Source organism: Rhea americana, unplaced genomic scaffold (genome assembly GCF_003343005.1).
Source record: "Rhea americana isolate MKP2758 unplaced genomic scaffold, rheAme1 scaffold_24, whole genome shotgun sequence".
NCBI classification, from domain to species: domain Eukaryota; kingdom Metazoa; phylum Chordata; class Aves; order Rheiformes; family Rheidae; genus Rhea; species Rhea americana.
The window spans coordinates 222,701-235,121 of NW_028186357.1; the positions used below are offsets into that span (position 1 = coordinate 222,701).

At 54.5% G+C, this 12,421-nt stretch overlaps 1 protein-coding gene across 1 annotated transcript in view; it reads left to right on the forward strand.

The window, feature by feature from the left end:
- Positions 1-9,148: 9,148 nt before the first annotated feature.
- LOC146595009 (solute carrier family 2, facilitated glucose transporter member 9-like) overlaps positions 9,149-12,421 on the forward strand; it is a 6,377-nt gene continuing 3,104 nt past the window's right edge. The window contains exons 1-8 of the mRNA XM_085306464.1: positions 9,149-9,248; positions 9,898-9,996; positions 10,476-10,636; positions 10,721-10,845; positions 11,129-11,274; positions 11,376-11,508; positions 11,925-12,112; positions 12,261-12,371. Of these exons, the coding sequence (XP_085162590.1) occupies positions 9,204-9,248; positions 9,898-9,996; positions 10,476-10,636; positions 10,721-10,845; positions 11,129-11,274; positions 11,376-11,508; positions 11,925-12,112; positions 12,261-12,371 (1,008 nt within the window). The 5' untranslated portion in view covers positions 9,149-9,203. The remainder of the gene's footprint in view (positions 9,249-9,897; positions 9,997-10,475; positions 10,637-10,720; positions 10,846-11,128; positions 11,275-11,375; positions 11,509-11,924; positions 12,113-12,260; positions 12,372-12,421) is intronic.

Genomic DNA, 12,421 nt, shown 5'->3' on the forward strand with positions numbered 1-12,421 from the left:
GCTAATTAAGAGAGCTTGGGAAAACCAAAAGACTAGTTGGCCAAACACAGAGACAACACCATTGCACACTGCAGATTGTAATTGGTTGTCATAGCCCTGCTGCTCCATGCTGCTATTTTGTAACTTCTAAGCACTGTAGGGTATTTGAGTGGTACCACAGTTTGAACTYTGCTGTATAGAACTGTTTAAGGTACAGTTTGTGAGCAACAGCTGAAATCAGTGTTTGGCAAATGGTAAGAATGGTGTCTCATTGTCAAGAAGGGACTGTGTCTGGGTAGTTAAATACAGAATTGCAAAAGGGAGAGGATTCCTACCACAATTCCTGAGTTGTATAAATTTTCTGATAGCTAAGAAGGAAACTGAAGTTAACTGATTAACTTGAACTTGAATCTGCCACAGCTTGACATTTGTTGGTGTCCATTGTGCACCCAGGGAGGAATAATCTGGTAAGTAGATCTCCCAGTGTCATAAGAAAGTGGCTTGTGTGTGTGTGTGTGTGTGTGAGTGTGCAAGAGTGCATGTAAGAGAAAGATTTCAGCATGAACCGAATGGGTAATCCCTCAGCCAGGTTGGAGTAATTGCAAAGTTTATAATGAAAAGAACTAGAAGGTGCCTGCTAAAAGGAGATAAAAGCAAGGTTTGGAATTGTCTGCAGGCTTGAAGTGTTACACGTCACTTTGAAATGGAATGAAATGAGATGAAATATCTCTGCTGCGTAGAGATCGTCACTTCTGCCAAAAGTAGGAAGCTCATGCTAGCCTTCCCCCTTGGACTATGGGATCGAAAGTACTGGAGGTGTGGGACATTAAGAGCAGGACAATCTATTATGGTCACACCATCTTCTGCTTGTGACTCCTTTGGCAATGGGGCACAGTTTTGCTGCAAATATTTCTCATCCTCAGAGGAATACAGCTTGCTTTAAAATATGCAAATAGAAAATGGCATGAAGGAATTTGCAGCAAGAGAATTTCTGCAGCTGTCTCTTCTGGAGCAGCTCCCTCTGCTCTGCATTAACTTTCAGGGACAGACACATTCTCTGTTGGAACAGAAGGATTTGGGTAACAAGTTTAGAAGCCTGTGATCATCAGAAATGCTGAAGTGCTTTAAACTTGTTTCTAAACTGGAAGCTGACTTGGACCACCATGCTCTACCTACCCACCTCCTGCTCCAAAGGATCCTTTTTTTTTTTTTCTTTTTCTTTTTCTTTTTTTTTTTTTTTTTTTTTTTTTTTTTTGAACAATGAAAAAGCTGGAGAGTAATGTGTATTTCTCTGCTCCCAGGTATGCATTTCCTGCCCCTGCTGTGCAGTTCTTTCTCAGTCTGAGCAGAACTTCAAGCTTGGGTCTGAGATTCTTGGCTTCCCAACTCCAGTGGGGAGATGATGTTCAACACATCTCCAGATCGAGCTCTGTTAGCTTCTTTAATGCCATTTTAGATTTGCTTTCTGTGGCTGATSATTCCTAAACTAGCTTATGGGGGAGCATTTGTGGTTGACCCATGGTACGAGTTGCCCTTCCTGATTAGGGAAGCTGATGAGATGGAGCAGCCAGTCTTCTTACTGCAGACTGCCTCTTAACTGTGGGAGGAAAAGGATGAGATGACCCATGTGGTTGAAAGGTAGGAGAGGAGTGTGGGGATGGAGATGGATCTCTACAGATGTGGGGACAATAYGGAAAATAGCCTAGCTTGTGTACTTGGCACAGAAGAGATGTTTTCTGTGAGAACATTGAAAATCATGAGAAGGTAATGAAGTAATGCCTCCAAGTGCTGAACTAGCCATCTGATGCCCCCTTTTAGGTTGCACTGGGGGATGAGGGGAGAGGGACTGTCTAAATTACACTGGCCAAGAGAAAAATGAACTTTGTCAGCATCTCCAAGTGGCATGCATGATGCATCTGACATGCTGAGCCTTGCCCTGCTGCTGTTCCCCAAGAAGCAATAAGCAATAGCTTCTAGAAGGAGAGGGGAAYAGTAGGTGACTGAGTTGTCCCACAGAGGAGGTCTTCATATGAAATCCCTCCTTCCTCCTTCCAGCAAATCCCTGCTGGATTGATTGGCATTAGGGGCACACAGTCCCTTTTAATACAGAGAATCATTTGTCGCAGAAGCAACCAGTCTCTTGGGTGCATTCCTTCTCCTCAACCTCAGCAGTGGGTTGAGAAAAAGGTTGCCTGCTGAGGCTGAGCATTTGACTTTCTCTTCCTTGCCTCTCACGCCCCCCCCCCCTTTTTTTAATGAGGTGTAGCCTTCTGGCTACTGGCATATTCCCAGAGCTTTTCTCCCAGAGTAAGCCTTGACATACTGCCAGAATAAATCATCCTTTGTCTTGTCAGAAATTTTTTCCCTTGACTTTCTGCTTGTTCTGAAAGACCATTGGTTTTCTCCWTTTGCCCAGTGGATCTCCCTTGGAAGTTGTCACCCATGATTGATCCTCACTGATGCTAAGCTGATCCTTTCAAAACTATGGGGATTCTGATGTATATAGATGTACAGTCAGCAAAGATCTCTTAACATACTGTAACCAACTCCTGAAACAGGTCTCTTGTTTCAACAGCCTATCACACTGAAAGTTACTGTGATTTCTGCTCAGGCAGGAAACAAATGCAGCTGTGGGCAGAAAAGTAAGCGTGAAACACCAGCCTTCCTCACACAGCAACTCTGCTCCATGCCTGTGTAATGAATTACAATCTGTTGCCTTTAGTGTTTTGATCTGTTACTGCTGTAGCACAGGTTTACGTATGAGCAAAGTCCTGCATGCCGAGGCATTACTGCTGAAAAAGGATTGGCCAGCTTGTCCCAGACTGTTTGCAGAGCTAGCAATTGGAGCTAGCTGTGAAAAAATCTGTGCAGTTCAGTGTGGGATTCTTGTGCTACTTTTGACAGTATAATTATGCTTTTGGCTACTTTGTCCTTCTGATTTGAGGCATTGCAGGGCTTACCCTATCCACAAAAGATGGCACAAAAATATTTTGGACTTCAGCAAAATTGAATGGATCCAGTTTCTCCCAATCATTTTACATCACTACCTTTATCAGAGCTCCATGCCTACCAGGCTAAGCTATGCTGCATCACTCCTACCTGCTCAGACTGAGATGGGTGTGGAAGTGGGAGAGGTGAGAAAGAACATGGTTTCTCCAGAGTTTTCTGTTTGTTACTGCTATATTTGTTATCTGGATTCTTAAGTAATGAGTGCTTTGAATTTTGTGATTATGTTACGGTGATGTGTAGTTAACGTACTAATGTTCACTTGAGCTAGAATCATGGTAACGGTGTGGTTTTTTTTTTAACTGTTCAGAAAATAACTTAAATACAAATATAAAGATTAAGCTGTGAATCTCTYCTGTTTTCCTTTTGAGGTGAAGGACGCTGTCAAAATATGAAGCCTGTATGTTCTGTGAGCTCTGTTACGTGAGTCAGACTTCTGGTGCAGGTGCACCGTGTGTGCARCGTTTGCAGCATAAACATCTTGAAATGCTGCTGCCATACAGTGGACAGCTTTGCCCCAAGTCCTGGGTAGATGCAGCTTTACATGGTACACAAAATGTATGCTAGTCAGCTCTGCTTCCGAGCTGCCGGCTGTCGCTCATTGATGAATGCAGCATAAAAGACTGCTCTGGCAGTCAGAAGAAACACTTACTTCTAAAGCCACAGCATACTTTTTAATTAAGAAACTCTCTATTCATGGCTGATGGCCTCTAGCTGGGGCAAATGAGTCCACCCTGCAAGTCAGAGAATGGATGCGACTCACGTTAAGAGCTCAAAGCATCCTGCCCATTAAAAAGGTGGCGGGGGGAGAAGCTGTAAGGACTTTGTGCTTTTCTGGATACTGTTGGAAGCTCCTGGTTGGAGAAGCACAAATTTGTTTTATAAGCTAATCGCAATCCTGCTGCTCAATAATGAGTGAGTAATTGACATATCTCAGCACCGACGTGCAACGYAACGGCTTAGGACACCGTTGCGCCTAGTGCCGGCCTGAATTTTAACAGTGGCACCCTTGCCCTCAAAACACCTTTCTCTTAAAAATGCTCCCTTTGGTAGTCACTGTGGATCTTTCCGTTTTACTTTACAGCCTCTTTTCAAACAAAGGCTGCAGCAGTTTTAAGATCTCGACTCCTAGGGTGGTCAGAAAACAAACAAACGCTGCGCTCCTGCCGGCTCTCTCCCTGCTGGCTCCATTCTTGGGAGCCAGCAGGGGACTGGAGATTGCGAAGCCTCCTGCTTTTCGAAGCACTGGGATCAGGATTCCTGTCACTTCCAATCCCCTTCTCTCCTTGTGACAGGATTCCTAGCAGCCGGGTTTTCGGTTTGGCAAGGAGGGTTTATATTTACACCACTTGAACCTTTTCTGTTCCCTCCCCGTTCTTTCCTCCCATATGATAATAGATTTGGAAGAAGAATTGCAATGACGGGCTTCATCCATCGTTTTTGGATTGCTCTGTAGCGCAGGATGCAGCTTGATTTAAGCAGTRCAAGGCTGCCAGTGCACACGAGTGAAACCGCTTACCTTTAGTCTCTGGTTTCCTTCTCTATGTTCCCAAACAGACAAATATCACTCAGTTCCATGTGAAACAGATTCTCCYGTGGGTTATTTCTTGTCATTTCTTAGTTATTCCCTCTCCTTCTTTTCCCTGATGTTTAAAAACAATGATCAAAATATTTGTTCCAAATTTCTAAGGCTGGGGCAGTGCTCTGTTGTGAGKCACATGCTGGAGAACATGTCCCAGTATCTCTGGCATCACCTCAAGAGTTGAAACGTTCGTGTCTATGAGAAAGAAAAGTAATCTCCACTGTAAATTTCCACTGGAAAAGAACAAACACCACGGCAGCCCATCTTAAATAGATTCAGTGCTTAATTACCCTTTCTGTTTAAAAATGTGTGCCTTATTTCCACTTCAAATGAAGGAGGGAACTAATGTTTACCATAGCTTCAAATTAACAGCATTTGATCAGCCTACAGCTTTAAAAAAGAAACCTCTTTTTAATATATTTTATAGACGTGTTTTCAAGAGCGTAGTAAGCTCTTGCAAAGGGAAAAGTTGGCCAATTTAGACCTGCTTTGCAAGTTAATGTAATTCCTACCAAAAATGCTTAGGGTGAATCCAGCAGCTGGATGTTGCAGGGCCTGCTGCGCTGGTTTGAAGAGCGTAGGGACACTGCCAGTGGGGGAGGCAGCCAGAGTCAGGCCCTAYGCAAACATACGTGCTTTAGTGCCGCTGTGGATGTTTTGCGGGYGAGTTGTCACCCTGCCTTGGCAAACCCCAGGAGTTCCTTGCCTCAGGGGGGCTCCTGGCTCATTTTTTTTCAAAGGCAGGGTGTAGCAGAGGCCCCCCCCAATAGCAGACCTGGCAGCATCAAAGGAGGTATGGAAATGATTTGGCTTTCAGCAGGAATAGGATGTGAGGGGCTGAGGGCCTGGCACCTAGGAAGCTGCTGCAGAGTTAGAGGCTCCCACATGCTCTACAAGGGCTCCTCCAACAAACTCCAGGTTTTCTGGCAGCTGCCAACTGTAGGGTCTGCAGATCCTGTGCCACCTCCACCCAGGCCTCAGGGAAACCAGATTTTCCAGGGAAGGAGCACGTCTACCTCACACTCTTCTGCCAGGCTCCAGAGGACAGGGGCAGGGTTATCTTGGCTACTCTCTCCCATTAGCCTTAGGTGCCATGAAGAAGTGATCCCTCACAAAGTTTCTCTTTCCAAGTACTCAATTTACTTAACAGCCAGCTAACCTCCTGTCTGGGACACTGTCCCAAGAGAAAGCTACTGAGCTACTGAAGGGGAAGAGCAGCAGAAGAAAACAAGATACTACTTGTGCACCATACTGTGTGCAAATCTGAAGTAATCCCTGTGGGCTGCAGCAGTCTGAGGTCCTGTGCCCTCCACTGGCTAATCCTTGCTTGGCAAGGATGGCTGTGAGGACACGTGATGGACAGAGATGTAATGAGCCCTTCTAGCAAGCTCCAGGCAGCATGTGTGTGAGTGCAAACTGCTTTCTTCTGCTCTAAGAGAGCTCTAATATGCATTAATTACATCCCCTAAGAGATGTTCTTGTTTCTCACCAGAGTTATCTTCCCATCCTAAGCTTCGTCTCCCAAGCGCTTTACCAACATGCACCTTGTTGGCAGGAGCAGCCATAAATCCTGATCTGATGGGGACCACTGAAGTTGAATAAGGAATATGAACAGGAAAACCTAGGTTTGAGAAGTCCTAACCTGTACAGATAAATAGCCTTCCTGCAGCTGGAGAACAGAGCAGTTCAGTTTCCAACTGGCTGCATGCGACAGAGCGATGCACRGGTGTTTTGCAAAGATACTGCAGAGCACACCAGTATAAAGAGTATTTTTGCAAAGGGCAATGCTGAGTTCCTTCTGGACACCACTGCTGTTTGCAGAGACACAAACCTCTGGTTAACATCACACAGTTGATGTATCCAAAACTCTCTGTCCTGTGCCCAAGACCCCTCACTGATATTTACAGGCACAAATCAATGACAGCTTCTCCTCTAGAGGGGGCAGCGAGATGGGGAAGCTGCTGGACAGTCTCTGTTTCTGCTGTGTCAACTCATAAAGAGCAACGCTGGCAAACTGCTCTGACCTTTCCAGCCGTGCAGATGTCTGCGAGCAGCTCTGCCTGGTGCCGTCATGCTGTGCCCGGGCTGCGGAGGTTCCCTCTTTTCCAGTAGAGCGTGAGTTGTCTGGGCAAGAAATGGGGTCCTTAGCTGTTAAGCAATGCATCTCTTTTAAGTGCATGTATTTCAGATAGCTGTTGCTTCTTCAGGGACTCTGTTCTAGTTCTGGACTAAGTGGTGCTGAGCAAACACCAAGGGCAGCCCTGAAGACCATGTCCTTGCTGCGAGGTTTCCATCTCATCTTGGAAAAGGGCATGAACTCTCCCTGCAGATCTTTTCCCGAGTCTTCCCCAGTCCTGCGGAAATCTTCAGACTGCACGTTTCTCCACCAGTGATTTACGTCGTCGCTGTGGGGTCCCTCACAGCTGCCTGGTGGCCCTGGAGGAGCCAGTAGGGAGGCAGGAGGCTCTGTGCTGCTTCGTGGGGCTGGCTCTGTGGGGCTGGCTCTGCCCTTCCCTCCACCCCAGCTCCCCGGGCAGGATGGATCCTCTCTCTGCCTGGACTGTGGGCAGCAGGGCTGTGCCGAGCCCTCGCGCGGAGGCGGGGAAGCACTGGAGGAATGGGGATGCCTGTAAATCACGGAGACGAGCTCCCTCGGAGCAGGGAGYAGCAGGTGCCTCTCGCCGGCGCGCCTCCCCGCGTGCCGCTGTCATCGGGTCCAGTCGCGGGAGTGTCTCCAATTAACTCAGCTCCCTGGGGGCTCTTAATTGCCCCCCTCCAGCTTTCCTCCTCCTCCTCCACCCTTCCTCCCCTGCCACGGGCTCCTCACCTGAACATCTGCTACCTCTCCTCTCCCCTTGYCCCAGCGGCTGCTGTGAGCTGGTGTCGATAACTCAGATTTACCCCCTGAACCAAGGCAGCTGCCCCCCCCGCCCCGACTCAGAGCAACGGCTGAGGACGCCCCCGCTCAGTGCGCTGGTGCCGGGCTGCATGGCCGCAGCGAGGACACAGCAGCAGGGCTGGGATGGAGCTGGCAACCCGRGGGGCCAAGTGCTGGGGTTGGTGATGGTTAGTGGTGTCCGTGGAGAGCGGACAGGAGGCTCCAGGGGAAGTTTGGGGGCGGGGGACGGGGTGGGGGGGTTGATTTGCAGGGTGCCTGCCACACCTCAGGAACGTGAAGCCAGGCTCTGGAGGGGGACATCACCAGGGAGSTGAGACTCAGGGTCCTGGGCTGAGTCACCTCAGTGGCTTACTTGACCTTGCTGGTTCCTCATCTCCGTACAGCTCCCTGAGCCGGGCCCACTGGACTGTCCGCGTTTAACCCTCCGGGTGCTGGTCCCAGGGATGAGTMATTTGTCTGAACAACTGGAGCAGCAGGAGAGCAACCACGGGACGCAGCATGGCCTGGCTTATCGCCCCATCCGTGGCAATGCTGCTTTCACGGCGTGGGGCRTGGGCTGAGCATCCTGGGGGCAAGCACCCCCTGGCTGCACCCCTGCTCGCTGGGACAGCGGCCCCACGCTGGTCAGGATGCTCCTGGCCCAGCCAGTCATCGAGGTCTCCACAGCTCCCTCAAGTCGGGGAGGGAAAGATGATACCCTGGATCGAGACATGGAGAACCTGAGGTCCAGGAAGATGCAGGAGCCCTTGGAAAAGCCAAATCCCAGCAGGTTGGGAGAGGATCTTGGCTGCAGTGGTGGGGGGGGAGGACACAGCAAATCTCTCGGTGGCTTTGCGGAGGGCTGGGGGCTCATCAGGAGGGAAGTGATGGGAGCTGGAGCATCCTGGCTGTGGGGCGCTCAGGATCAGCGGTGTTGGAGCCAGGGGCTGGGTGCCACCGGGACCCCTGGGGGAGTGGGGCAGGTGGGGCCAGCCCACCGGGTCCTGCCCCTTTTAAGCCCTTGGAGCTGTCGCCAGCCGGCTTGGTGGGGTCCCCATCCTTTCTACTGGCTGTTCAGCAAATTAAGAGCTTGCTATTAGGCTGCTAATTAAAGGCACTTCATTAGCAGCGGGGGAGGCAGCTCCTGGCCGCAGCAAAATTGGATTCCTCTGAGCTGCCATGAGCCGCATCTCTGCTTGCTGGGGCTGGGGGCCGTGCCCGGGGGGGGGCGAGGGGCCGTGCCATCCCGTGCCCACCACAGGGCAGGTCTCGGGGGACGTGGGCTACCAGCCCTCCCACCCCGAGGCAGAGCGGCCCCATGGCCTGACGGGCTGTGGGGGTCTGCCGAGGGTGCCAGGCTATGTGGGGCTGTCCCTCCACCCCCCCCCTTCCAGGGACCATGCAGCGATGCCACCCAGCACGGTCCCACCGGAGAGGTGCTGAGCCTGGCGGGGGTCACCCGCGGCCCCCAGATGCCTTCTCCCAGCYGGGGACTTAACCCGGACTTTCCAGCTGGGCGCCCCGGGACACGYGCTGCCCCCAGCCCCACTCTGCCCCCGGCGAGGCCCCCAGACTCCTCCTCCGACCGCTCGGACGCCTCCAATGAGCCCCACGGGCATCCAGGCTGCCTTGCCTTCAACCCACCCCTGTTTCTTCCATCTAAAACTGGGAGAAATGAATCAAGCAGACAGACTGGGGCCGCCCTCCTCTCCCCCTCCTCTTCCTCCTTCACCCAGCTCTGACCGCGGCCTCATCCCCATGGACGGGAAAGGGACCCGGCACCCCGGCAGGGAGACCGCTGGGGTGAGCACCATATGGGCCAGGGGCTGCTGGGGTGGGGTCCCCCCCCCAAACCCATGGGCTTTCCCCCCTCCCGACTCAGGATTCCTGGTGGGATTAGAGGGGATTTGGCGTGCGTGAGCCGGGAGTTGCTGGGTGCTATGGATCCAGCTCCTGTGCTTGGGGAGGGGGGCGGCTGCAGGGAGGACGCCCAGGCCCTTTCTCTGGTGGTGAGGTGGGGTTGGGGGCTGCTGGGTTTGAGGTTTGGGTGAAAAGCTCAGCTGAAAAGGGGAGGGGGAGAGTGACGGGAAGCCCCCGCCAGCCGGGCTGCTCGGCTCCCCCCCCCCGCCCCAGGCGGGCTGCGGAGCAGAACCGGGCCGTTGGGGTGGGCTGGGTGCTCGGTGCGGCGTGGGGCTGGGGGCGGCAGCCCCGGCTCCAGGCTGGCTTTGCAGCGGGAGCAGCCCGTGGTCGGGCTGAGCCCTGGCTCTTCCCCAGGGCCCAGGCCCTGGTCGGTTTGCAGCTGTAAACCCACCTGGACCATGGATGGTGGTTGCTGCAGCCTGTGCACCAAAGCACGGCTTTGCTCTGGGGCCGGGACATCCCACCCACCTGTTTCACGTGTGACCTTGGCTCCTGCTGTCCCTGCAATCCAATCCCATCTCCTCTCTCCCAGCACCTCACCTTCCCGCTGCTGTCGGTCACGCTCCTGGTGTCCTTCGGCTCCTCCACGCTCTACGGCTACAACCTGGCTGTGGTGAATGCACCGGCAGCGGTAAGAGGTGGCAGGCGCAGGCGCGGACGAGGGGAAGGCGTCCGTGTCTCCCCTGGCCCAGCGAGGGTGGAGGCACCGCTACTCGAAAGCCCAAAGCCAACATGTTGGATTAGACAAAAATCCCTGTAGACAGTAGCCCAGGGGAAGGACGGCACGTGGAAGAAACATGGGGGTCCTGGGTTCAGGTTTCCCACCAAAACTGGTCCCTGCTGGAAGGCCTCATGGGGAAAAGCTCCCTACAAGCTGCCTTGCCCCTCGTGCTCCAGCTCTGCCCAAGGGTGTCTGTAAGTCATCCTTGAAAGCCTCTGGTCCCATCCTTGAAAGCCACATCCCAGTCACCCCCAGTTGTGCACTGTCCTTCTCCAGACCAGCCCTCTGGGATGCTGTTAAACCCATGGCGTCCTTCCTGTGGGGCTGGCCTGGCCTCGCTCCCCTCTCCCAGCGCRCTTGGTGCCCAGGCGTCTCTCTCTGCCCCACAGCCCATTAAGGCTTTCTACAATGCCACGTGGTCCCGGCGGCAGGGGCACGGGCTGGCCCCCGGCCTCCTGACCCTCCTCTACTCCCTGACTGTCTCCGTCTTTGCCCTGGGCGGGCTGCTGGGCTCCGTGCTGGTGGGGGTGCTGGTGGCACACCGTGGCAGGTAAGGAGGGTACAGCGGGATGGGGACCACGGGTGGGGATAGGGACTGCACGGAGGGGCTGCCCCACTGCTTGTGCACCACTAGGAATGGCACATTGAGCTGCAGCGCTCTCCTCGTCCTCCTGGCCGGCGCTTCCATGGGCTTCAGCCAGGACCTGGGGTCCCCTGAGATGTTGATTTTTGGCCGTTTCATCATGGGGGTCCACTCAGGTAGGTGATTCTTGGTCCCCAGCTGCTCTGGGGCTGTGCACAGCCCTGGCCTCACGTCTCAGTCCTCTATGGCCCTTTTCTGGAGGGCTGGAGAAGACCCCATGTCCCCCATGGCCACAGGCTGTCCCCATCTCCATGCTAGCAGTACAATAAGAGGGTCTGCACCATGGGGTGGCCAGAGGGGACCCCTGCCACAGATGGTGCTGAATGTGGGAAGGGATGCACAGAAGGTCTTCTTCTGGCTGCCTGTTCCACCACAGTGCCTCCTGCCCTGTCCCTCCAGGCATCTGCCTCAGCGTGGTGCCCCTGTACCTGGGAGAAGTCGCCCCCAGGAGCCTGCGGGGTCTCCTGGGCCTCATGCCCAGCATCTTCATCTGCCTGGGGGTTTTCTCGGCGCAGGTCCTGGGGCTCCCAGAGCTGCTGGGTGAGGTGAGTGGGATGCCCCCCAGCCTGCTCCTGCTGGCCCCCAGACCCACATCGATCCGCTCTGCCCCCCCCCCGGTGACACATCCCTCTTCGGCTCCTTGCAGGACAGGTACTGGCCCCTTCTCCTGTCCGTGGTGGTCGTTCCTGCCTCCCTACAGCTCCTGCTGCTGCGCTGCTTCCCCGAGAGCCCACGGTACCTGCTGATAGAGAGGAACGACGTCCGTGGGGCCGCCGAGGGTGAGGAGCACCCGTGGGGCGCTGGGCGCTGGCCAAGGTCTCCCAAGAGCAGGGCACATCCTCGCAGCATCCTCCCACATGCAGCTTTGGCCCCGGCGAAGGAGTCCCACCTCGTGGCACCCTCCTCGCCTGTCCACGCTCCTAGGAAAAGCTGCTGCAGCAGCACAGGGTTGAGGTGGGGGGGGGGACACCTCTCCCACCCTATTGCTCCGCAGCCTTGTTCCCGGTGCCCGTCACTGTGGTGTCAGGGCACCTCCTTGCCTCAACCCCACGGGTCGGGGGGGTTCCCCTGGGGAGGCTGCCCCGGGTGAGGAGCCGAACACGTGCTGCGGCTGTGTCTCGTAGCTGCGGCGGGGGGGGACGGGACGGGATGGGACGGGACACGCGCGCGGGTGACCGCCCCGCTCTCCCCGCAGCGCTGCGCTGGCTCCTGGGCACCGCCGACGTGCAGGCCGAGATGGAGGAGATGAGGGAGGAGCAGCGGTCGCTCTCCTCCGTGGAGACCGTYTCCGTCTGGCAGCTGCTCCGGGACGGCTCCGTCCGCTGGCAAACCCTCTCCGTGGTGGTGGTGAACGCCGGCATGCAGCTCTCCGGGATCGACGCCGTAAGCCCYGCGGGATCCTCGCTCGGCCCCGGGACCGGCTCTGCAGAGACTGAGCTGAGACCTGGCAGCTCGTTTCACCACGGGGCCGTCACGGGTCCCATTGCTCCCTCCCCCCCGCCCCAGCTCACGCTCAGCCTCCTCCCAGCAGATCTGGTTTTACACCAACACCATCTTCGAGGCTGCCGGCATCCCGGCGCCCCAGATCCCCTACGTCACCGTGGGCACCGGCGCCGTTGAAATCGCCGCGGGGCTCATCGGGGTGAGTGACAGACAGACAGACAGACAGATGGGTGCACCCTCCCCCCCCCC